Source organism: Lasioglossum baleicum, chromosome 10, assembly GCF_051020765.1.
Source record: "Lasioglossum baleicum chromosome 10, iyLasBale1, whole genome shotgun sequence".
Taxonomy (NCBI): Eukaryota; Metazoa; Arthropoda; class Insecta; order Hymenoptera; family Halictidae; genus Lasioglossum; species Lasioglossum baleicum.
In genome coordinates this window covers 4,606,207-4,632,693 of record NC_134938.1, presented here as the reverse complement: position 1 = coordinate 4,632,693, position 26,487 = coordinate 4,606,207, and the positions used below count along the sequence as shown (strand labels likewise).

At 43.9% G+C, this 26,487-nt stretch overlaps 2 protein-coding genes across 7 annotated transcripts in view; one reads left to right on the top strand and one right to left on the bottom strand.

Moving 5' to 3' along the window:
* Unc-13 (unc-13) overlaps positions 1 to 26,487 on the bottom strand; it is a 697,844-nt gene that overhangs the window by 396,179 nt on the left and 275,178 nt on the right. The window lies entirely within an intron of this gene.
* Positions 948 to 25,981, top strand: LOC143213138 (unconventional myosin-IXa). Of its 6 annotated transcripts, none has more exons than XM_076432731.1 (15): positions 948 to 1,488; positions 2,291 to 3,232; positions 3,317 to 3,619; positions 3,684 to 4,298; positions 4,376 to 4,674; positions 4,737 to 4,996; positions 5,084 to 5,391; positions 5,476 to 5,813; positions 5,910 to 5,970; positions 6,951 to 7,277; positions 8,493 to 9,425; positions 9,502 to 9,582; positions 9,653 to 11,880; positions 12,184 to 13,194; positions 14,014 to 25,981. In XM_076432731.1, the coding sequence occupies exons 3-15, from the start codon at positions 3,327 to 3,329 to the stop codon at positions 14,076 to 14,078; spliced, it is 6,819 nt and encodes a 2,272-aa protein (XP_076288846.1). In that variant the 5' UTR covers positions 948 to 1,488; positions 2,291 to 3,232; positions 3,317 to 3,326; the 3' UTR covers positions 14,079 to 25,981. The 6 variants fall into 6 exon arrangements, with proteins under 6 accessions (XP_076288846.1, XP_076288849.1, XP_076288850.1 ...); XM_076432734.1 differs by having other exon boundaries at positions 13,996 to 25,981; XM_076432735.1 differs by lacking the exon at positions 6,951 to 7,277 and adding an exon at positions 6,312 to 6,359 and having other exon boundaries at positions 949 to 1,488.

Below are 26,487 nucleotides of genomic sequence, written 5' to 3'. Positions count from 1 at the left end.
TTGAAAGAATCAGAGCCTTCTGCCTGATTCGCTTTTGATCCCCCGTGGATCGGAGACTTCTTCTCCGATTCACACCTTTTGCTCCGCGATAATTACTCGACATACTTGCGTAATTTAGTATAAGTCCGTTGTTGTAAGAAAGGGAGCCAGAAGGAATATTGCATTCGTTCTGACTCCCTTTCGGGTCTCTCGTGCAGCAACCTCCTCGTGGTGGGACCTGGGCAATCGTTATTATCCTCTATTCGTAAGAACTTTTAGTGTCTTATGAATAAAGGATAATATCGAGCTAATAGCTGCACATTTAATAAATATGTTGATTTTTCAATAAATTCTATCCCTATACCTATTGTCTTCCATAACATTTTGCAATTTCACCTTCATTCAGATAGAATATATGTATTATCCAAGCTGATTTTCCCCGGGCGTGAACAAGGTCATATATCGTCTGGTTCTATTTAGGTAAAGAGACGAGATAGTATTTCGTCGGTGATAGTATTATAAGGCAATTACAGAATGGGTAATGTGAGCATTCTATACTATATCTCATTCTTCTTCTAATACTTGACGAGTATCTCGTCGGTGGTAGAACTTTTAGCGATGTGGTATTTTAGTTCACTGTAAGTTCCACGTTATCCCCGCGCCCGTCGCGCCCGGTTACTGTCCCGCTGAATAACACAGGGGCTGGCAGTCTGTATCTCGTTGGTGCAGGGGCTGGCAGTCTTTAATAGTATCTCTTCGGTGATACTCAGTGATACTATCACCGACGAGATATATCCTTCTCGTCGGTGAACTATCCACCGATGAGATTCGTCGGTGACCTATCTTTGTGTACGAGATGTTACGAGAAATGATCAACAGATGGCTCCGATTGGAACTTTCCTTTGAATGGAAGTCAGTGGTATAGAGTATAGTCACGTGGCCACAGGACACGGGCCAATGGGAGAAGACCATTCGTACCACGTGATTGGAAAAATCGAAATGGTGGACGTATCGGGACGCAAGATCCCGAGAGGAGACGAAGGACGATAAACTGGGCAAGGGCCCATCATCCGTGTCATCGGTATTATCGTATCGGGAACACGATTAATCGTGAATATTGGTGTAATATCAGGGTGGACCAGCGACGACAAAGCTGGCGCAGAAGCATCGGTGACAGTGTCTCTTGTTTACTGAAGTGTCAATCCGCCCGTATTGTACGTGTGTTCTCTAGGTGCGAGAAAACAGAGGGACAGTGTGTGTCGAGTGCGCGAGAGCCACAGTTGTACGTATCGTTGTTTTTGATAGCACGCTACAGCAACGGTGTTTGGAAACGATCGAAATACTTTTCGAACGAACGATCCAGGGAAAGGAGAACCGAGGAATCGCGAACAGACGGCAGTGCATTTACAGTGAAAATTTTCAAGCCCGCGGAAGCATGTTCAAGTATGCGAGAACTTCGGTGATCTATGAGAATGTGTCACATCGAGCATCTTGTTATCAGCGAAGGAGGTAATTGTGCGACCGTATTCCGCGAATAGTCCTACATGTTTTCATTACATTCTTCGACAATGATACGTAACGACCAGTAAAGTGTCATGCCTGGACGAGAAATTCCTGATCGCTTTAAGCCCGGTTTACTCTGTTGACGTTCACACTAGCAGATCGGCCGCTGATTGGTGGTATGGTCCATGACCCGCCAATCGGCGTCAGAACACGGTTTTCCTGCGAATGTCAGCCGTCAGGTCCGAGGCAAATCGGTATCTCAGGAACGTATGTCGTTTTTCTTAATTCTTTGTGTATCCAGCGAATGATCAATGTCTCACGATTATCGTTCACAGTTTAATCTTGTATTATTATTCCGAGTTACTTCTTGCGATTAAGACGTGACGCGGTAAGTTCGATATTCGTTAAATTGAAAAATTACCGGTCGAGGCAAAGGAGACATCGAAGTGATATTTTTAAATTCGCCCATCGCATATGTATCGCTTGAGAAAAAAAACCTCGGCAAGAGGAAGAAAGAATTTTTAAACGAACAAAGACACGTGCAATTCTCGAATTTTCTTTTTTTCTTTTTTTCACGTTAAGGTTAGAGTTAGTAACTGGTGTTTATAGTTATCGTGTTATATCGGTATGGTAGATAATGTGTTTGTACGATTACTCATTTAGCTTGAAATAAATTGTAATCAGTTGAAATTAATATGAGAGAAAGAATTAAATGTTAGCCACTGGTAAATGATTCCATGCAATGGAGAATTGATCTCTGCCACATTAATTATATCGAATGCGACAATATATTTCTTTTTCTTTCCAGATAAGATACTTCCTTAACGCACAAAAGTTTTATAATACGTACAAATGCAAACGCAACTGTAATCTTTTGCAATAAATGTACTACAATACTCGAGAGATACCAGAATGTTTATAAAGCATTGAGAACCTTTGATTATTGTCTCAGCAGAGAGAAACAGAGTTACTGCCTGCCAACAATAGCACACCTATATTCTTTTCATCTGTACACCGTGAATGCCATGACAAAATATAATGGCTGTCAGGAAAGTTTTGCTGGACATTCAGTGTTGATAATGCGATACTCGAATTAAAGCGCATCGTTCTATAAATTTCACAAATACTCCAAGGGCTTAGGAACAATATCGATAAGGATCTATAGAAAATTGACTGAACATAGAAATTTAAAACAGAGCAAAAGAATTTTACTTACTCTCTATTTTATTATACTGAAAAAAAAGAAAGAAAATGAATATGATCTATAACGATTATAATACTCTGTGGTATTTTGTCCTAATTAAACGATGAAGTTAAGAAGAAGCTTTAAGACAGATTTGGATATATTTTACTATTTCTGTAAACTACATATTACAATGGAGAAAAATTAATATTCACAAATTTTTATTTTGCTGAACTGTTGCTTGTGTAAGACTTGACATGATATATATATGTAGTATATATATGTATATAAGTATGATCTTTTAGTTTATGAGTATCGAATAATTTTGAGTGCATTTGACAAAATTCAGAATAATAATAAGTTAATGTAAACGATATCTGTAAATAAGTCCAGTAATATCTGTAAGACTGTAACAGTGAACATTTTTAAACAAAATGTGTAAAAGTTATTTTAAACGTCCGCATCAGTGGGTGTATATAATTGAGAAACAGAGAAAAGAAGAAACGATACATTTGAAATTCTGTATGGATGACAGAGGACAATTTTGTTAACCCTATCGAAAACAAGGTGAAATCATTTCTCTAAATAAATCTGAATTATCTCGTAAAATTCTTTAAAACTTACTTTTATTTATTTCTTTAAATGTTATAGGGTTAAAAAGATGGACAGCTGTTGCTCAGGGGTGGTGCAAGTATTTGTGGGTGAATGGAGCCCGGACTATGAAGCGCTCTCGATCAAAGCTACAAAACAAACATCGTCGGCTGAGATAGTAGAGTGTATCATTGAAAGACTCAGTTTAGTGGACGCCAACATTTCCAATGGATACGAATTAGCGGAAGTGGTAGGGAACTCTGTTGGACAAGAATGTAAGGAAAGAAGACTCGGGCCGAGCGAGTGCCCTGTGGCGCTCATGTTATTATGGCCAAAAAATGCAGCGCAACAAGAATATTATAGGTAAATAAAAGATCACCGATGAATTGATACTTTAATACACCTAAATAATGTTTTTCTGATTTAGGTTTTACTTGCGAAAGAAGCAACCAGATTTATGGTCGGATAGTAGGTTTCCAATGGATCCGCAACTCCTAAAGGACTATTTCAATAGATTCCTGTATCAACCCCGAGACAAAGAATATCCAGATCTGTGTCAACTTCCAGATCTCAACGAACAAACGCTGCTGGACAACCTTCGAGCTAGGTTTCTGGCTGGAAATATATACACATACGTCGGAAGCATTTTGATTGCATTGAATCCATTTAAATTTTATCCTATCTACAATCCGAAATATGTGAAACTTTATCAAAATAGAAGATTGGGGCCAGATATACCTCCGCATATATTTGCCATAGCTGATGCTGCTTATCACTGTATGCTTAAAGAGAAACGAAATCAATGTATAGTTATTAGCGGCGAGAGTGGATCGGGTAAAACGGAATCAACAAATTTTCTACTGCATCATTTGACCGCACTTAGTCAGAAAGGTTCGCACGGTAGCGGTGTTGAACAGACAATACTTAGTGCGGGCCCCGTGTTGGAAGCATTTGGTAACGCGAAAACAGCGCATAACAACAATAGCAGCCGTTTCGGAAAATTTATCCAAGTGAATTACAAGGAAAATGGAATGGTGCACGGGTAAGGAATTCATAAACACATTCTTTTTTTTTTACCTGTTCGATAGAACACCGAAATTTATGATCTCAAATATTCAGGGCTGTGGTGCAAAAGTATCTTCTGGAAAAGTCTAGAATAGTCTCTCAGGGACGAAATGAAAGGAACTACCATGTCTTTTATTATCTTTTGGCCGGAGCGAACGAACAAGAGAAACAACTTCTGCATTTAGAAAATTCCGATCGTTATAATTATTTGAATAAAAGTGGCTGTTATGGATTGGAAAATATCGATGAAAGACACGAATTCTCAAGACTGAAACAATCCATGGAAATGGTTGGATTCACGCCAGAAAAACAGAGACGATTGTTCGCCGTTCTGTCAGCTGTTCTTCTACTCGGTGATTAGCAAATTAATTAACACGTCGGTTTGAACGTAACTAATCGTATCTCGCTGTTACAGGCAATGTGGAGTTTCAACCTAGAAAATCTTATCATCATCACGACGAAGCTGTAGGAGTTAAGAATCCTGAAGTAGTAGCATTAATATCCGAACTGCTTAGAGTGAAACAGGAGACTCTTCTGGCTGCGCTTACAGCGAAACGTGCAAGAGCTTCTGGGGAAACTTTAGTTATTAATTATAGGCTTCCGGAAGCAGTCGCGGCGAGAGATGCTATGGCAAAATGTCTGTATGGAGCTCTATTCGACTGGATCGTTCTACAGGTACCAATTTATTTCGTTAAGCGGACTTTGGTGATCTTAAGTAGACAATAAATTCCGTGCGAATACACAAAATATGTTTTATGTCAGGTGAATCATGCGCTGCTTTCGAAGAAAGACACACTCAGAGATCATCAAGGCAATAGCATAGGTGTGCTAGACATCTTTGGTTTCGAAGATTTCAAAACGTGCAATAGCTTCGAACAGTTGTGTATAAATTATGCGAACGAACAATTACAACACTATTTCAATCAACATGTTTTTCAATACGAACAACGAGAGTACAGAAAACAAGGAATTAGATGGACAGACATAGGATATAGTGATAATTCAGGCTGTTTAAATTTAATCGAAGGGAAACCGAACGGTCTTCTTTGTCTCTTAGATGATCAGTGCAAGTAAGTGTTTCCAGATCGATCTTTATTTTATAATAACATGTTTGAAATCTTCGTTTGGTTGTACATGAACAATATCTGTAACAGTTTTCCGGGCGCAACGAACGAAACGTTACTACAAAAATTTAATTCAGTACATAAAGACAATCCATTTTACGAAGCACCTCAGCGACGAGAAGCAGCCTTCGTCGTGCGACATTATGCAGGGGCTGTTAAGTATCAAGCTGCTAACATGAGAGAAAAGAACTTGGACTTGATGCGACCCGATGGTGTGGTTGGCGTGTTGAAAAATTCTTCCCTCGCTTTTGTCCGAGAATTAGTGGGTGCAGATCCGGTAGCAGTGTTTAGATGGGCGATACTACGGGCATTCTTTCGGGCACATTTTGCTTTTCAAGAAGCTGGTCGTGCTCACAGACACGGTCGAGGTATAGTACCATATACTATTTTAAATTTGAGCGTTTTAATGAGAGGGTCTTATTATTATTTTTATTAATATTGGTCACGAACATTTTCTTTTATAGCCGATGGTACAAAAGCATCTGTGCAAAACAGGTATAGGACACCGAATGAAAACTTGATAAGGTATACATTGATTTTCTCTGTCTATTTTCTCGTTTTCTTTTGCTCTCTGAAAAGGGTGACTCAAAAAAAAAGAAAGTTCAAAGTGCTTGTATACTTACAACTCAGTAACATTTTGTTAGATAAATAACAATGATCGTGATAGAAACAGACGCCAATGTTGTGACGCTTGTTTTCTCGACTATGTTTGATCTGCATATTCTATTATCTCACCCTACAGAAGTATAAATATACGTTGTCCGTTAACAATATATTTGCATCAAGCTGAAGAAGTTCCTATGTGTTTAAAATTCAAGCAAACGTTAATTATATTTACATTGGCCACATGTCTTTTGTCCCTGTAGCCATCTTGTGACGTTGTCGACAGTCAATCTAACTATTAACCGAATCGCGTAAGTGGTCTTTTAGATCCACTGTATGTGTCGTTTTGGCAAACATTACATTCTTCTTAGAATAAGGTGTTCTATGGGTTTACAATGTTCGTTTTTAACATTGAATTTGCACCGAGAATGCGTGAAATGTTGAGAGAACTCTCCGCAAGAAATATTAGATTGCAGGAACTTGTAAATCCATACAATCTTTTTCCAGTATTTGTGTGTTACAAAATATTTTTTAGAATTATATGTATGCACCTTTTGTATTCAGTGTGATTAGAGTGCAATCCTTCATGACTTTCGCTATACAAATACATTCTGTCATTTAACGATATATTATATACTTGCTATATTATTCTTGAGCATGATTAACAGTTTAAAGTAACTTTTTTTATTTGTACAACTCATATTCAATCGCTAAGATTCGCATTATTCCATTAGAGTCATTCACGAGATCGATCCTTGGAAAAGTCACCGTCACCGAATTATTCAACTCTCGCTGTGATCAAAATTAATGTTTATTAGAATATGTAGTTATATAATATATAAAAACAATAGTGATCGGGTTGGAAGAGAAAAAATGGAACTAAGAATGAGAGACTTTTTCAGTTCGCACAAACATAATCGTCCGCCAAGCTATCAGAAGCAGCGCAGTGTCTGCATACCATCAACAATACCCACTACCACATTATCTTCTATACAACTCGAAAACAACGACAATGTAAACAACAACCGATTGTCGTGGCCACAATTCCGAAACATTAATCAAACGCAACACCCGTCCAATGTGACCATGATGAAGGGTTACTTGATAAGGGGTAGGGAAGACCAGCCCCATAGTAATAATAAACTCAGACGAGATACTCATACTCCGCTAGAGAGGGTGCTTCCAAAAGACGAAGCAAACGTCATGGAACGCGCTAATCAAATAGTCATGTATGTAAAACCGCAGTTACTTTATACTCATTAACGTCTTCTTATTTAAGCTATATATTATATATATATGAAAAAATTTCACTGCTCTCTACGAATTACAAAGGTAGTGTGTGCTCTATAGTAATATCTGGGTAAAGGATTTCTTTCGCATAGATAAACAGCATCTTAATAGGATTATTAATGGTCTTCCCATGCAATATAATATCACAGCTTCTTTTTCACAGATATGTCCATTACTTTAGGAAGCTCTCTCACGTCTTTACAAAAGTACATCGTAAAAGTCATTTCCTCTGAATGTGCTATAATATTCACGATCATTATCCCCTACTTGTACTATCTTAGTTGTCCATGTTTTTAATCGTTTGTCATAATTTTAACTACGTCGTAATGCATGTTAACTTCAGAGTAGTTCTTTCACTCTTCAAATTCAATGTATATAAACTAGCCCATTTTTACTCCGAATGTGCTCGAGAAAAAACCTTAACTAGTTGTGGGATACTATTGAAGTAATATATAAACGATTTACATAATAGATAATAATGGGTTAATTTGTATGACACGGTGTTGAACGCAAATCAATTCACTTCAAAGATTCCTTTGCGAACGAGCTTCTCGTTTTAGAAATTTACGCTCTCTCGCTACTAGCATCTCAATTTAATTAATTGCACGATATCAACTTTTCACTATAGAATTTAAGGGACAGAATCCTAACCAACTATATATTTGTAGACTAATAAGAAGATTGAATACTAACGTTAGTAGTTACTTAAATATGCAAATCGCTTTATATATATATTACTAGTTCACATTCATCTTACATTCAGTTGAAAAGAGAATTCACTTTCTCCAAAAAGTCTACCGATTAATTATATACACTGTCATAATACTATCGCTTTTAAATTGCTATCATGAGCTTCACCAGTCATAACAACATTTCGTTAAATGTTTGTTACTTACATTTCGTACTACGTTTGTTAAATATATTTGCAATGCCGTAAATGTCATTGGAATAATTGTATATTCTCCTTTTCCTGTTTTTCTATCGTATAAATTGATAACACGATAGAAGTCTTAGCGGAACATGTAAGTAATTAAAATGTGCAACACACATCTCCTTTGCAACTTACAATTCTGAAGGGAAATGTTTAAAAATGGGAAAAGGAATTTATAATTCGCTACTCGTTACCGACGAATTAAATTCGGACGCTTTTACAGGAAAAACAAATCGTTTCGGCCAAGAGAACGCGGGAAGAAGGGTTTAAAGAATCTTCAAACTGTAAAGACCCTTGCCGGTAGGACACAGAGTTATGGCTCTGGACCTGGAAAAGCAAGGAAACAGCCCATGACAGTTTCGGCACAGTTTCAACAAAGTTTGCACAGTCTTATGGACACCTTAAACCAGGCGAATCCCTTCTTCATCAGATGCATTAAAAGCAACGCGAATAAAGTACCGAATAAATTCGACGAGGAGACGGTGCAACGACAATTGAGATATACAGGAATGCTGGAAACAGTCAGAATTAGGCAAGCTGGGTTCAATGTTCGACTAACGTACGAAGAATTTATTCAGCTGTATCGAATGTTGCTACCCAAAGGTCTATTGAGCTCGCAGTCCGACGTTAGGGACTTTCTGTTGACGTTGAATCTGAACAGAGACAACTATCAGCTCGGAACGACTAAAGTTTTCTTGAGAGAATCAGAAAAGATCAAATTGGATATAGAGCTGCATCAACAAATCATTACGAGCATCACAACTATACAAAAGTGGTTCCGCGCTTGTCTGGAGAGGAGAAAGTTCCTCAGATTGAAGAACGCTGTGGTACAAATACAGTCGTTCTGGAGAATGATCATTGCTCAAAGGCTTGCTCAATCTTTGCGCGCCAGGATCGAAGCTGCTATCCACATTCAGTCTGCTTGGAGAACGTACAAACATCATATATGGTACAAAAAGTTGAAGTCTTGTGTAATCATCTTTCAAGCTCACGTCAGGGGGAACAACGCGAGGAAAGCTTTTGCCGAGCTGAAGAAACGGAAGAATATGGTCGTTGATAAAATCGGGGACTACAAGGAAGCTCACGATCACAGGGAACTTGCCTATGACAACAGCAAGGTGTACAATTCAGGGGTAGTGTTCAGGGGTAGCGAAGAGTAAGTGATTAATTAATTGATACGCTATTTGCATAAGCAATTGTAAATATCGCTAATATATCTTCGTTTTATTTAGGTCAATAATGGGGGATCATGGTTTGATCGATTTCAATGCGGTTCGTAAACAGGAATCGCAAAATCGTTTCACACCGGCGAGGTAAGTACATTTGCATAGTTGAAAGCTTTAACATTTTTATAATTTGCTTGAGCAAATTATTAATTCACAGAGCGGATCCTATGGCGCGGGACAGCAGCCTAGACTCGAAAATGACGTACTCGAAGCAGAAAGCGGTAACGCGAAACACAAGAATGCTGTACGAGTCTACGGCCATATTGAAGAACGCGGAACCTTACTCTTCCGAGGAATTCAACGAACGTAAAAGCAGCTTGGAGAGCTTGACAAGCTTGAGGAGCTACGAATCGCAAGTTAGCGTGAACAGTTCCGAGTCGCAGGAGAACTGTTGCAAGCCTGTATCGGGCACTAGAACGAAATGCGACGACGATTCCTCCAGGGTGTCGGTGAACACAAGCTTGGGACACGGTTCTAGCCGACAGTCGTCCGTGGGAAAACGGGCGGACAGTTCGTCAACAGGGTATAGCGACGGTGAAACTGACACAGAAGTCCCGGGTACAGTGCAAAGTGCGCCGCCAGCCTTCAACATTGCTCCCCCATTCCCGAATCCGCGGGACGTTACCTATCGGCAGTCTCACGTGAAACAGACGCAGAGTCCTAACCCGGACATCTGGCGTCGCAGACAAGAGTATTCGAACTATAGCGATTACATGCAGACTGGCCACCAGAAAACAACGTTGACGCGGTCCCCGAATGTCTCTCAGTACAAGAACGACCATGCGCAACACGAGAAGCCTAATGAGGCAGCGAACTACAACGTGAAACTGGACGCGAGCGAGCGTTTCGTTCACATGGAAAGCTCAACATCGGGAAGAGAGCAGCGTCGATTGAGCGACAACAGCATGTCTAGCGAGAAGTTGGACAGCGTCTCGGCGCCTCCGATTAGACGGGTCCCCCCATTGTGCGGCCTCGGCAAAGAGTTGAAGGACTTCGCCTATTTGAGGAGGCAGAATTCGGAGGGAGACACGACTATGAAACTGGACGTGGTGGGAAACGACGAGAACTCGTTGAAGTTATCGAAAGTATCCTCGCCTAAAGAAAAGAGTTCACGGCCGAAGGAAAAATCCGAGCCCGACGTGCCCGTCCGAAGCGCGAGACGAAATCGGCCCCCTCGCGATTTGCAATGTTGGTCCATGGGCGAGAGCGTGTCGGATGCGAATACCGCAGACGCGAAGAGCCTCTTCCTAGGCACGATCAAAGAGAGCGACTTGAACAAGTCCGCGAACGTGTGGACGCGCAAGGAAAGTCCGCGCGAGACTCCTTCGAGATCGGTGACGGACTGGCCGGTGAACAAGGCCGAGTCAGCGTCGAAGACGCAACAGACCGGTAAACGTATGAGATCGAATGCTATACCTACTCTGGAGCTGAAGAGAAGAAACTCGGATCCAGCTACGAAGATATCCGGTCTGAGCGAGGACAAGCCTGGCATCGACGCGAGAGGCAACGATCTGAAACTAGCGCCAGGGATGAATCTGTTGGAATGGAAGGGCAATCTGTTCACCTTGGCTGGACATCGGTTCAGAAAGGTGGAGAGGTTCGCTAAGGACGACGTGTGCGTTTGCTGCCACGAGAAGATGGACGCGTTCGTCACGCAAGGCTACAAGTGTATAGACTGCAAGCAACTGTATCACGTGAAATGTATACAAAACGGCGGAGTACTTAAGATGCCGTGTATCTTGACGAACACGCCCGGCAGGCGGAAAAACCGGAAACCGCCACGGACACCATACGACGCGACCAAGCAAACGATCGCACCTAAGTTCAGCCTGACCGGCACTTCAGCATTCTCTGACAGCACGGACAAGATTATATCGGACGCGAAGGAACTGGCGCTGATGCAGGAGTTCATCACGAAGAAGATCTATATAATGGAGAGCCAAGAGGAAGGCAGAAAGCCCAGCGAGGTGGACCGGGTGTTTAAGCAGGCGTTGCGCAAGTTCAAGGACGATCTGGTGATCACTTACAGCGTCGCCGTTCAGCAAGGCGTCGAGGGCAACATCAAGTACACCGACCTGATCGCGAACTTCCTGCACGTGATGGAGACGGTCTGCAAGCAGGAGAATACCAGCGCAGATTTTCCCGTGACCATGGGCGTGAACGCGTTCCGCGGTTTCATGAACGAATTTATGACGCTAGTCAAAACCGAAGCACCGGAGAAACAGAGTAAAAGCAAGCGGAAGAAGGAGAAGAAGCGGAAGCAAGAGGAACCGACGCGGCACGGCAATCATATGTTCCAGCTAACCATCATAAACATACCTACGGCCTGCGAAGTTTGCACGTCTTTCTTTATGTGGCCTATCGAGCGCGGTCTTGTGTGTCAGAGTAAGTATACCGTCTGTAGACAAGTATTGTGTTATCTTACATTGTCATATTATACTATATTGTTGATACGAAACGCGATTCCACCTGCTTTGCACTAGATCCGTATCGTCCCCGCGCGTTGTGTCTAGCGTATCATTAAGGTTTGAAATATGCAAAACAAGAAAAAAAGAAGGTTGCGAACAGAACTAAATATTGTATGATAATGACCATACGGATCTGCGTGCAGTATGCAAAGCAGTCGCGGCGCGCCGTTCGCCATCAATCATTCGTTATGAATGGTCATGTGCGCTCCTTTACGTTTAGATTGCAAGCTGACGTGTCACAAGAAGTGCTACATGAAAGCGTCGGCGGAGTGCGGAAAGGAGGCCTCGCTGCACGAAATGAACTCGCAGAAGGTGTTTGGCGTGCAGCTGTACAAATTGGACTGCGGGGATGGCAAAGTGCCGCTAGTGGTTGATCGATTGATCACCACCATAGAGATGCACGGTCTCTATACGGAGGGTATATACCGCAAGAGTGGTGTCAGCTCGAAGGTGAAGGAATTGAAGCAGAAGATGGACGAGGGTGATCTGGAGAAAGTGGACTTCGAGAATTACCAGGTGCACGTGCTCGCGGCTGTGTTGAAGAGCTTCTTTCGGGACATGCCGGAGCCCCTGTTGACCTTCGAGTACTACGATGATTTTCTGCACGCCGCCAACCTGACGGATCCGCGGGACCGGATCAGCACGTTGTTCGCAATACTGAAGAAGCTGCCGAAGCCTAACTTCGATCTAATGGAGCGGCTGATTGTCCATCTGGCGAGGGTGGCGCTTCACGAGGTCGACAACCGGATGTCCTCGTCGGCCCTAGCGATAGTGTTCGCCCCGTGCATCCTGCGGACCAACAGGACCTTGCCTGCTCAGGACTCGTTGCAGGACGTCGGCAGGCAGACCTGTTGCGTCGAGACAATCGTACAAGAGAAGCTTAGGGTCGTGCGGGCTACCCTGGCTGACATACACACTCTCGAATCCGCCTGCCACACGGCCACCCATCGTCTTTCCAGTCTACGGTCCTCGAAGATCTTCAGCCCGGAAGAATTGAACGCGGCGGTTTCGAACGCGGCTGCAAGAGGCGGTACCGCGGATCGAGACAGGGATCGAGGTGACGAAGAGGAGGCGCTTCTTGTCGATCACATACAGGAAATCGAGGAGGAGAAAGAGCTGCTCACCTCGAATCTTCTCAGCCTAACCAGAGACTCTTCGGACGACGACCTACATCCCTCTGCCACGGATCTGGACGATGGGTCTCTCGACGATCTGCGTCCATCGTCTCCAGGTAAATTTCGTTCATTCCTACCCCAATATATAACATGTGAAAGATGAGATGTGAAAAAACTACTTTGAATTTGCACTTTAATTGTATAATACACGATGGCACAAGTAATAATCAAGTAATTAAGTAATTCTGAATAGCCTTTCACATTTGCGCTTCAGATAGAATAATTGTTACAGTGGATCAGAGTCACTTGAAAAAATCAAGCACCTTTTGCGACCTTCCGAGCGGCTCCTCTCCAATTATATTCCAATCTCATATTCGAAGAAGAGCGAGGAACTTATTCAATATTCTTCACAAAAAGAATTAATATTATTCAATCATTTGACGAAGATCCGTCCGTGAGAAGCTGTGCATATTGTACCCCGCATCAATGGGTATTTTTCAATTTCCTCTGCGATATATCCAATAATTTTGAAGGTATATCCGTACGAATTTCTCAAAGTGGAAAACATCCTGCGCAAGCACGGTAGGGGGGGGAGGGGAATCAGTCGATCGGATTTCTTCGTCGAAATTCAAAGCGGAACCCTTTGTTCGACTATTCCCGATCAGATCTCGAACTACCCGAAGCGCCAACGCATTCCGCTTTAAAGAATATTTCTATCCTTGGCTTCCATTTAAGTTGCTTCGCGAGGGAACTCGTTTCATCTGGATTTATGATGGAATATCTCGCGCACAATGCGTGCACAGAAATTCAATTTTCAAAACGAAAAATAAGGATTTTCTACAACTCTCCCCGGCAACGTAATTTAATAGCTTTGCTTAGGATTATTACGTGAAAAGGCAAAACAGTAACCCTTTTAGTTTGATGGTTGTTCGCAGACGGTCTAGAAAGGAAAAAACCGATCCAAAGGCAGAGCTCCGACGAGGACATGGTAATGGTATGATCATCGACGGGGGAGCGTTACCATGACGGATGATCGATATGTGTAGCAACATGACACGCGCTGTGAAGCGTCGGACTGACGGCAGCGAATCGACGAGTCTTACTTCTGGTCTCATCGGCAAGTCGCTAGTAATTTAAACTAAGTAGTTAAAGAAAACAACAAAAAAATACATACAAAGCAAACCGACAAGAAAACACGACAATTAGGTAGGTCTAGCAATTTGTTCCACGCGAAGTTAAGCTGATCAAAATTCGGTCGAACTTACATGTATGTATATATACACACACACACATCTATATATATGTATATTTGTATATGCATATTGTATATGTATACATATATACATATATATATTCTTTTTGTTTTTTCACTCTGTCGCAAAGCTTTCAGAGGTTTCTAAAGAACGATTATATTACGTGTGCGCGAAAGCCTGTTTCTCGCGTGGTGAAAGAACAAAGAATAAGAAGGCAGGGGGAAGAGAAGATGAAGAAGAATAAGAAGAGAAAGCGGAATGGGAACCTGTGCTAAATGTTCGTTTTCTAATCTATTTTTCTCTCGGAGCGCATTCCTCTTCGATCGAAGACTGTCCAATCAGGCTGCATGTAGGTGTTTAGAAGCATTCGCAGATCACGACGACACGTTTCCGCCGCATCCATTTCGTGGGTGCTGTCGCGCGTTACACAAGCGTACTTCCTTCGCCGCGTTAACAGCGGCGGGAAAAGCATATGTCAAGATAAAAAAACAAGGAAACGATTACCCGTTATTGTTACGAGCGTTTTAGTCGCATTTAGATTCTCGTTCTTCTCTCTCTTTCCCTCTCTCTCTCTCTCTCTCTCTCTCTCTCACTCACTCACACAGACACACACTCGTATGTTTCTTTTTTCTCTCTTGATTTTCTCCTTCACGACCCGTTCAGGGAAACGATCTTTTCATCCTTGTTCGTGTCGCCGCTCTGTTTTACAGATTTTATAGACTGTTGCGTGAATCATGCACACATTAACGGACACACACATGGCGCGCGCGCGCACATACACCCATACATACATACATACATATGCGCACCCACGCGCGCGATAGGGTGGCTCTTTTTCCTTATCAATACACGGGAGCGTCTGTGTCGCTTCGTTCGACAATCACGGATCTCGTACACGTGGGCGTTCGGTGTCCTTTCGCATGATCGAAGGACACGCGGGCGTTGACAATGAGATCGAATCTCGCGCGCGCGCGCGCGCAATTCCGTCGAGTGTGTTAGCAAGCGAATTCGCGTCGCGACGCGTTGCGTCGGTCCCGAGCGATTTCGCTCGGCCGCAAACCGAGACGAACGACAAATAGAAGACCGTAGAGAGATAGAGGACGAGCTAGGGAAACGAGGAAAAAGAGGAAACCAAAACCGTAGCTTGTACATATTATATATTAATGATCATCTTCTCGTAAGGATCTGTTATTATTGTTAACTCTGCGAGGGACGTTACCAAGATTATATTTCTACTTGTCAAATATATTTCTTCGCGTAGGGCTTTACACGCATCTGTTCGTCGCGGTAATACGTATATATATATATACATATATAATATTACGCGATATTATACATACATACATCGATACATACATACATATATGCATACGCGTACACATACATCCATACATGCATACATACAAACATATACATTCAAACATACGCATATACACAGGGACTGCCAATTTTCGTTCGTCCTCATTCAGATCGGTTCTCTACTTTACTTCCACTTTTTTGTATTGTTTACTTAGGCTATACGCTATATATATATATATATATATATATACATATATATATATATATATTTTCACGCAGAGTCTCTCCTTTATAGCGCGCGGACGTGTCCGCGAAACGAGCACGTGCGAAGAAACGTGTGTACATCGACGAACATTTATATATATATATATATACGCATATATATATATTTATTTTATACATAGATATATATATATATATATATGTATATATATGTGAATACTTATATGTATATACAGAGATTTTGCGCGCACAGGACTGAGCAGACGGTTTTTTTTACTCGAGATTTATTACGATTTCATTTTAGTTCCACTCTGTCGTCCGGTGTCGTCCTTTTTCTTTCCTTTCTCTTTTTAGTTTCCATTTTCTTTTATGTTCCCGTGTCCCCAAACAGTTTTTAAAATACCGACGCGACTGGTTCTTCATCTTTTTGTTTTCGGGGAGCATTTCCATTCCAGCCGTGAACCCCGGCGGCCGAACGATCCCGAAAGAATCGGTGGTCGAATAAAGGGATTCCAGCGAATCGGAATTAAAAACTCGACGGTTTCGCGACGTCACGGATTCCCTTTTCTCTTGTTTATTTCCATTTGTTTTCTTCTTTTTCTCGGTGTTGCTAGTTAGAATTTCGTGATTTTTAAAAATATAATTTTATCTCGAGCCAACGGCCGTGTTGAACGCAACACAACCACCGATAGCAGCCCACGGCGGCTGCGGAATCGTTTCGCCGTTTTATTCGAACCGCGTGTTGCATTAATTTTAACCGGACCGTAAATTATTTCAATTCCACGGCAATTTCATAACTCACTAGCGCGTAATTTAAAGGAAGAGGGACGGGCTGCGCGCGCGCGCGCGTGCGTGCGTTTTCTTTCATTTTTCTCTTGCTTTATTTCCCCTCACCCCTCTTTTTTTCTACCATCCGGTTAACCCCCCAATTCTTTCTTGAATTTCTTAATTACTGTCGGAAGTCACCTCTTCTGGGGAGATAATTTTCAATGTACTTTCATTCATCGTTAACGACCTTTGCACCGGGAAAAGCGCTTAATTAAGTCTCGCGTACCGAGCTTTTCGACCAAAAATTCTCTATCCGCTCGTCTTCCATTCGCGAGTTTCTTGTTTTAGCGCGCGGTCGGTCGCTCCGGTCTCGTTTTCAAGACTTTTTTTCCCCCGCCGGGGGCAAATGGGTTGCGAATAGTCCCGAGAGACTATGCAGCGCAGCCATGGCCGTCTCTAGTACAGGTCGGAACATGTGACGTGGCAACCCTACATACAGACAGAACATCAGTCCGATCAGCTGGTCCGAACAAGTTCAAATCGGACCGAGACAGCTTCGCCGAATTTACCACGTCCCAGCCTGTACCAGAGACGGAGCGGCGCAGCCCCCATCCGCGCGAGAAGGAGAAGAATCTTTCCGCCGTTATGTTCCAAGCTGTACAAATTTCTTTTACCAGCGCGTAATCGAACAATTCGAAACGATCGAATCGAATTCTATTCGCGTCGAGTTACGTGACTGGGTCGCGCGTGACTTTTACCCAACTAACTTAGGTTTAAGCCGGGAAAAATTCGGAAAAAGGCGCGCGGCACGTTCTTTCCGAACCGTTCTATTCTTCTTTCTATCGACTCGCGAAGTCCGTACACCGGGTGTCCCGTTTCTTTTTAACGACCCCGCGGCATTGTCGGGCGGGAGCGTGATTAACATCGGGAATTTTCGGACAATGAGCTCGTTATTGCTCGCCAGCGAAGTTTATTCGGCGCGGAGTGTACGTCGAGGCGGGGGAAAAGAAATTTCCGCGAATATTTTTCCCTTTTTAACGTACCGAAAGCATTTCTTACGGGGAAAATTCCCTTTTTTCAGTTTAGCCAGTACTTCGATATCGGAGAATATTTTCAGTTTCTGCCTTCCACGCGTTGTATCTTAGCGAGACTTCAATTTATTCCACGTCTCGACGCACACCCGAGAAAAACCAGCTGCTCCCATCTTTGACATGCCGCTCCTCTGAGGAACTTACAAATTTAATTTTACACGCGTTTCCGTCGGGAAAAATGCTTCGGGCCCTCTCTTAGGTCGCTCGGCGCGCCGGATACCGCGGAAACTCTCAATTCCAATTTGATACATATTTCATGGCACATCTCAAAAACCGTTTCGACGCCTTTTTCGGCTTCTCGGCGCGTCCCGGCACTCTTTAAAAGCCATTTTAAAGTTGAACCGACTAGAGATTTTTTCGAGGTGTTAGAACGATTAGTTTATTAATTTTTAAAGGGTGTCGACAATCGCGACCACCATACTCCCGGGTCGAAGAAGAATCGGGACACCCGGTGCTCGCGTTCGTTTTAGAATGATCGATTGACGACGACTGTTTTAAATGTCCCGTCTACTTTCTGTTTTAAGCCCGTCTTCGGTTATCCGGGATCGCATTCGAAGCGCGGAAGCGGGTTGAGATTCTTCGTTTTACGGTTGATCGATTTTTACAGAGAGATTAGGATAGTTTAGCTAGTTGTGACGTTTCGTTTTTGGAACTCTACACCGTCCCAGGCCGTAATGTTTTTTAACGTTGAAAATGTTTACTCTCGTTCTGTTCCCGTGATGTTCGACACCGCGGCGTCGCGTGCGATCGCACGAACGGACGATGTCGAAGTTGTTCTTCGTTCATTACACGCTCTTGAATTGTTGAAAGTTTCGTTGCGGAAATGCGCTCGCGCTTGCGTTACCGTTTAAAAGTTTGGGAACGTGATTCAGGAATTTGTTTAGGTCTTACGGTGAAATTGGAACAGAGAGATAATCTAGGCTGTGCGAACTTTTCCATTGTAATATTAGTCTCATCCGATATCCAATTGATTCACACTTTCCACACGACTGTTGCTCGTTTCACTCGATAACTTGGAATTATTTGTTTTAAAGATGCGATTACAAAGTAACCGCGTTATTATTATTTCATTGCTGCAATTCATTTGATTTTCACACGTCGATTTGTACAAACCTCAAACTTTTAATCGGTACCGTGCGCGTTAATCACCATTAGCTAATCGTTGAACGTTCTTCATGCTGAAAGTGTTATTGTTGATTTCAGTGTAGGAGGTGTCCGTGCAAACGTTTTCGCGTTCTATTTGTTGTCTCGTCGAAGCGTCTTCCTAAAAGGGCAAGAGTTAACTAAAAGGGAAACAGAAAGGAAAAAAAAACAGGGAAGGAAAGGTTGATTTTCATTTCGACTAGTCTGTTGTCGCTTTTATCGAGAATATCGGTTGTTGTGTCGTCGACGAATATCCGCGTTCGTCTGTTTCTCTTCGAGGAAGGAACTTCCTGGTAGACTGCGATTTTTATGTATTCGCGCGTCGACCACAATAACCTACGAATTTTAGTAAAATACCATGAAATTACTATTTTATTTTCAACTTAATAAATACAACAAGAACAAAAAAAAAACAAAATAAACACAAATGTCTCTATTTTAAATTGTTTTTACCGATTCAATGTGTATTCGAAGGGTGAACCTGTATAAAAACATCCGCAAGTCCAATTATAAGAGGGAAATCTCGCCCACGATCTCCGAACGAGGTGAGAAAATCGTTTTCGGGGATCGCAGCGGTGGCTGTTGGGGGTAGCTCCCACCCCCGTCTTACGGATAAGAATGCTAATCGTTAATCTGTAAATTATCGTTTCACGTAAACGCATTACGCTTCTATCGTGCAAGGTGCTTCGCGCGGGTATCGAGCGCACAAAAAAAAAAGTAAGAAAGAAAGAAAAAGAAAACGAGTGACAAGAAGAATAAACACTAACGATACTAATTAAGGACAAAGGTAAATCATTCAATCTCGATCGCGAAGGGGCGAGAGAAGGTGGCAACGAGGTCCGACGGGGACGACGACAAGATGTGTAACAGCCTCTCGACGATCCTTCTAACACCGCCGACAAACCGGGAGGAAAAAGAAAAAGAATACACCTCTCGCGAGAACCGAGAAGATAATCTGTCGCTCTCGTGTTTCGCGTTCGAAACGATCCACGAGAAGCCGCTTTTCCCAAAGATCGAACGCTCTGTTGACGTGTTAGAAACCGCCCTCTCGGTTCGCCATTGATTTCAGTGGAGCAGCCCGTAGCGACTAAGAAAACGACGTTATAATTGTGTAATCTGTAACTCGTCATCGCATCGTTCGAGACCTCTCACTTGTCCCGTGGCGCCGGGGACACACGCATTCTTTGTAAATAGGCGATTAAGGTACGCAGCAACAAAGCTAGTAGCGCGCTGAAGAAAAACCCGCAAAAAAGAAAAAAACGCAAAAAGGAAAACGATGTGAAACTCTTCATGACAATATCGCCCTCCCCACGTACACACACCCCCATCCTCCATTCTCCCCGCCGAGATTGTCCCAATCGAGTAGACTCGACGATCGATACTCATAAACTTCATTCTATATTTTTGTGTCTTCGAGGATACTGGCTCGCGACGTTTCGCGGAACGATCGTGTTCGATCGCCTGCGTCGATCTTGCTCGGACGAGCGAACAACGAAAGGGGCAACGGGATCGAGGAACGACCACGGAGAAGAGAGACGCGACGTTCCGCTTTGGCCGAATTCTTCAAATACGCTTATTACTGTTATAGTGTCCGGCAGCGGTTCACGCTGTCCTCGAGGAAGCCTACCTAGTTCATCCATGCCGATCCTTCTCGGCGATCGTTCCTTATCACCGACTGACACTGTATTCCCAGTTACAAGCCTCCCGGTCGGGGCCTTCTGAGAAGCCTATAACGAGGGTATGGACTTTCAATTAGCTGTAACAACTACTTCTAGTTCTCCCAATGATTACGGACCGATAACGTCCGCTTTGCACCGAGCGATCTTGTAACGAGGGAGTACCGTACTGGGAGCACCGCTGCGACGGCTCTTGTCGGTTCGTGCACAGTATTCCCCGGTTAGAAGCTACGCGGTCTATAGATGAGCCTACAACAAGGATACCGGTACAGTAGTGCACACTTGAACGTTCGCAGTCGAGACTGAACGAATTCAAGCTCAGTCCCAGGTCCCACTTTTCGAATTAGGGGAAGCGGCGGACACTTAAGCGGGCACTACTGTAGCTACTCCACTTCTTCGTACCGACAGTCGGTAACGTCCTCCGAGTAGTATTGTAGCGAGAATACCGTTTGAACGATTCTGCTCGCAGATTGCTCACGAACCGGCGACGATCCTTGACGCACGTAGTGGTAGCCTCTCGGTATAACGTCGAGGAAAATCGATGCAGGTCCTCGATTATCCCGGAAGTCAAGGTGTCCCGCGATCGATCGCGGGAGGAATCGATTCGTCGTCCGATTGCGCGGCGATCACCGAAACGTCGCGACACCGAGCGCACTTCCGATTTGTATCGTGTTACTGAATACTGAATATTACAGGGTGCCCCAACAATGTTGTACTTCCTTGGTGAAGGGGTGATTCTTCCTACTTCGGATGACGTAGGGATTCGTCCCTTTCGGGGAAGTACATTTTTCGGACAGCCTGGGTATATGCAGAAGGATATGTGTGTATATGTATACGAATATACGCATTCCTGTTATTTTTCTTCGAAGAAAAAAGTGAGCGTGTACGTGTGATATGGTGAAAGCGAGGCAGGGGTGAGGCGCGACGTTACGTCGTGCGAGGAACGAATATATCGATACGAATCAGGTGTACATATGTACAGGGTGTGTCAAAATGTGTGGTAGGTTGCGTTGGTAAACTAGATTTTCGTTCGAGAACGTACGACGGACGACTTTCATCTCGGTTAATAAACTTTTCATTGAAATTCTATCGTACAGGGTGTTCAAGACGTTGTCACGAAATTTCTATGTTGTTAGTCATCGCTAGACTGCGGATCTTTATGCAGAATGCAAGAAACAAGAACCAGATAGAATTCTTCTCCTAACTGTAACAAATTGATATTTTTCAATTCTTCCGATCGTTTTCAGGTTTTCTATTTCGCCTACTTGTTTTGGTCGGGAACGCATAAAATCCGCAGTCTAGTCGTTGTGATAGGCAAAAGGTGCTTTAGCGAGCTTGGAATCTTTTCTTGTTTACGACTCAACGACAGCGCGGCGCTGACACTACTTTTCGCGAATTACTTGTAAACGAAACGCTCCGGCGTGGAATGGCAGAGGAAACTAATTGGTTAGCGCAATTAGTTCCGACTATCCTCGACAACCTGTGTACAAAAGCGATGTCAATCGACGAAACTGTTTGCATTTTGTCCAATCGTACAGTTTCGTTTGAAATTACGCGGTTTCTGTGATCCGAGCATTTTAAATGTCCACGTCTATCAGCATTTCTACGAGCACGTCTGTCATTGAGGCTCGTGCGAACGAACGCCCGATCTCTCTCTCTCTCTCTCTCGAAAGAACGAAGACTGGTAGAAGCAACTAGTACTCGATTTTTCATGCTACTCTCTCGACTCTGCGACAAATTTTGATCCATCCTGTGTATGTACACACGTGCGAGTACATGGACGTGTATGAGCGTACAGAGAATTCCGAACGAGACACCTCTCCTTCTTCGTTGCTCGATCGACGTGTATCGCGAGACCGCCGCGGTCCTTTAGGAAAACTGCGTGAAAAGCCGAACAAAAAAAAAAGCGCCATCCACGTAGGGATATACGTGGTACGCGCCGTCTATAGTATACTTAGGAGGCACGCGAAAGGACGGAAAGAACGAGGTAGTTTCCTGTCGGCGTGGCTTCGACTTCCAAGTTTCTCCTCGAGGCAGCTCGACCTCGTTCTCTTCGACTTCCCCGCAATTCCTGCGGGACGGTTTTCTCAACGATTCCACGATCGCTCGATCTCCTTTCTCTCGCCCCCTTCTCCCTCGTTCGCCGTTCGATCCGCCCTCCGAGCTCTCCACCCTGAATTCCTAATAATTTCGTGGATCTTACTGGACACTGCTCGTTTTCCTCCTATCCGCTGTTGCCGGACTTGTTCCTCTTTTGTGCTCAGTTTAACCCCTCGCCTTACGAGCCTTGCCTCCCTACTCTGCTTTTCATCTCTGTCGGAACGACATTGAAAGTAAAATCGAACGTCTACACATAAAACGAAGATACAATATCAAAAATCAGTGTTGCACCTTAGAACGAACAGCTAATACAACCAGCAAAGATTTCGTCGACGTTTATGGGAAAGTTGACCACTACACGGTGCTCCAGTTCCCGACACAGCTCGAAACGGAGAGCGCAGTTTAACTTGGAGCTGAAAACTTCCGACCCGTAATGGTCGTTCCGAGCACGTGGAACTTGGTCCGGACTCGCGGTGACTGTTTCGGTGGATCCGATGGAAATCTTCGGATCTCGAGCGCGTATTAAGAGCAGACGTTCCCCCGGCCGCGCGTGCACATAATTGTGACCGGTGGGATCGGAAGCTCGCTCGCTCGCTTTCTTCCGTTCGTTTCATTCTTCTTTGTCGACGAGTTCTTCGGACTTCGGGGCCCTCAACCGCAAACTTGACTTTCTTCCTTTCGAAACCCCTCGTTCGTTTCTTTATCTCGCGTATGGCCCGGGCACCTCGATCGATTCGTCCTGGGGAACAGTACAGTGATGTCTCGATATATGCGAAAACTTTCCGAAATGTCACACTGCCGTCCGAATTCAGGGGAAGAAGTTCCCTTCTCTCTGCCAGTACTTCTCTCTGCTCGTGACGTGAAAAGTAGAGTGGGGACACAAGTGTTAATCCGGCGACTGAAATGATCCACATACTATAATTATAACTCTTTGATCTCCTATGAACATTCCCAACGATTCTTATTGCACACTTGACACTCTTTTAAGTTAACGAGTTCGATTTCCAAAAGACTCTGAAAGGCCAGGAAAATCGGAGCACGACGAAATACCAGAGAATTTTGGCTTCCCCACGAACACTGATCTCGCTCCCCGAGACATCAGCTCATTAGGATCCTTTCGAGAATCTCGCCAACCGAAATTCTCCGGAGAGCGCTCGAAAAACTTTCGCGGCGACATTTATTTTCGACGAATCTGCGTACCGCCGAGTCGTTGCCGGATGCCTGGATTCTTTGAGCCAGGGGATCTTCCTCTCTCGATCGTTGGATTTGCTCGAGCACCGAGGAAACGAGCGTTTATCGAGGTCACAGCGAGGCAGATCGGGACAAGGTGCCGCCGTAATGCACGATACCTTGTTCTCGGCTCGACGTTTTTCTCGTCGTGGCAAAACGGCGATACGCCGGCAATAAACGCGGACAAGAATTCGAGGCGCGCCGTGAGTAGTTGCTCGAGTTATATCCTCTTTCTTTCTCCGCTCGCTCTAAGTAACGCCCAGACAGCGTCCTGACTAAATAACGCAACGCACGCGCTTCGTTTTTCTCCCTTTTACACACCTCCTCTCTCTCTCTCTCTCTCTCTCTCCACCTTTCTCTCACCCGCTTTGCCTCTCCCTCCTGGCTCTTTCATATACCGTTTTTCCTTTTTTTCTCTATTTTCCCCGCCCCTTTTTGCTTTAATTTTCCCGCGTGGAATTGCAGGATGATGGAACGGCCCGCGACCTGCACGCCTCGTGAATACTACACTCTCGTCTCTCTTCTCTTGAAAGTGACGGGGTTAAACAGCGACGCGTGGAATGAGAAAATAAGTTAACCCTTTCGGGGCACGGAGCGCGATGCGAGCACGACGTGCAGGGAACGCCTATGGGCGTTCGTCGGCTTGCATCGACAAGAGGGCCGGGCGAAATATTGTTCCGGGGAGAATAAAAATTCTGAAACGACGGAATACTTTCGCGGCGGTAATTGAATTCTTATATTCTGTTCGCTTAGTTCCTGCTTGGGCTGCTCTTTACTTTACCCGACTCAACATTTCTGCCTTTCTCCTACGAATTATGATGGATTTGGTATGTAATTCAGTAGATTTGCACCCGGCGCGGATGCAGATCGAAGTTTCGAACCTCTGGGATCAATAGTTGAGGAGCTATGGTCGTTTAAAGTTGAGCAATCTGCAGTGTTTTGGCCATATTGGTTTGTAGTGACGGTCGCACGCCGCTTACTGAGTTGGTTAGGATTAGGTCGTGGAGAAGAGCGGCAAGGTAAGCGGCTCTCGCGGTCGTCACTACAAACCAATATGGCGGCGCCCTTACCTACCAAAAATGCTCAACTTCAAGCGACCATAACTCCTCAATTATTGATCCTAAAGGATCGAAACCTCAATCTGCATCCGCGTAGGTTACAAATCTACTGGATTACATACCAAATACATCATAATCCGTAGGAGAAAGGTACTAATTTTGTAAAGTTTACCCCCTGCTTGTTCTGTGTCCGAGTGTCACTGCTGAAATTGTAATTTATCCCTCCTTCTCCTAATAACTACAAAAAGCTGAAAACGATACGTACTACACGGTAAGGGGTTAAAAGCACATTTACAGGGCAGAGAAGAGATTTTGCGGAATGTTCGCCGAGCTGCTCTGCGAAATTGCGAGCGGAGGAAACAGTTCATTTAGGGGTGCGTCGGTGCGGCGAAATAATTCCCGTGATCCGATTGATATTATTACCCACGAGTTGAGGGATCGGTCCGTCACATTTCCCACGATCACCTGTCCGCTGGCGTGTCTCGTAAAGCTGGAGCGAAATACCCGTCGCGCGTAACGCGTGACTCGTTTCAAGGTAATGGCTCGCTTTCGGAACGTTTCCGTTCGATTCCATCGAGAAATGCCGGGGAGCGACGAGGAATTAGAGTTGTCGGTCCGCGATCGATGATTCGGATCGAGGATAATTCCGATCGGGCGGACTGTCGAGGAGTCCGAGAGAAAGGAGATGAGATCGAGGACAGCGGAAAACGCGAGCGCGCGCGCTCTTGCGTGCGTGCGTGCGTGCGTGCGTTCGACAGCAACGAGGCTCGCTGACACTCTGTCTCTGTCTATATGTATGTGTGTGCTTCAGCTAGGAGAAGGTTTACCGATTTCATCCGCGAGTCTGTGTAATAACGTTTACTTTGCCGTGTGTGCATGGCCGACGTGTGCGTGCGAGTGTGCGTGTGCCGTGCGCTTGTCTCTGCGCGAATATATCAGTGCGTTCGCAAGACGGTGTGCGTGGTTACTCTCCGTGATCGACTGTAATTTTATATAATATTTGTAAGGCAAAAGAAATATTATGTACAGCATACCTGACAGTAAATAATAAGTATCTACCTTATACCTATACTGTCGCTATCCTTATTCGCGGCCTGGTTGGAACGCTGTTTATTACTTCGTTTTCAATTACAGGACCTCGACTAAATAATTAGACCAGGGGTTCTTAAACTTATGTAGTCCGAGGCCCCCCTTTTAAACATTTTTTTTACGGACCCCATCCCAACTCTGGGCATTTTACGTCGCTCTTGAGACTTAATTTTTGGCACAATAATCTCATAAACACTACGTTGTAATAAATATTGGTAAAAATGTATTTGCAATTGGATAAGAATTAAATTTTTACCAATTATTGTTTAGTTATGTCAATAACTAGTTAAGTAACAACAAATACAAAAAGTCTTGACCATGTAGGATTTTTATTAAATGAGTTATTTGAATAATGTCAAAATTGTTTCGCGGACCCCTGAGGGTCCACAATTTAAGGACCTCTGAATTAGACTTTTTCGATATTTCTGCAGTGTGATCAGTATCTGGTGGTACGACCGAAAACAGGCTGATTATTATTAT

Excerpts from the sequence above, each read along its gene's own strand:
- LOC143213138 (XM_076432731.1), top strand. The coding sequence starts at position 3,327 with ATGGACAGCTGTTGCTCAGGGGTGGTGCAAGTATTTGTGGGTGAATGG. Across the intron at positions 4,299-4,375 it reads GAAAATGGAATGGTGCACGG|GGCTGTGGTGCAAAAGTATC; the intron begins GTAAGGAATTCA and ends TCAAATATTCAG. Across the intron at positions 4,675-4,736 it reads GTCAGCTGTTCTTCTACTCG|GCAATGTGGAGTTTCAACCT; the intron begins GTGATTAGCAAA and ends TCGCTGTTACAG.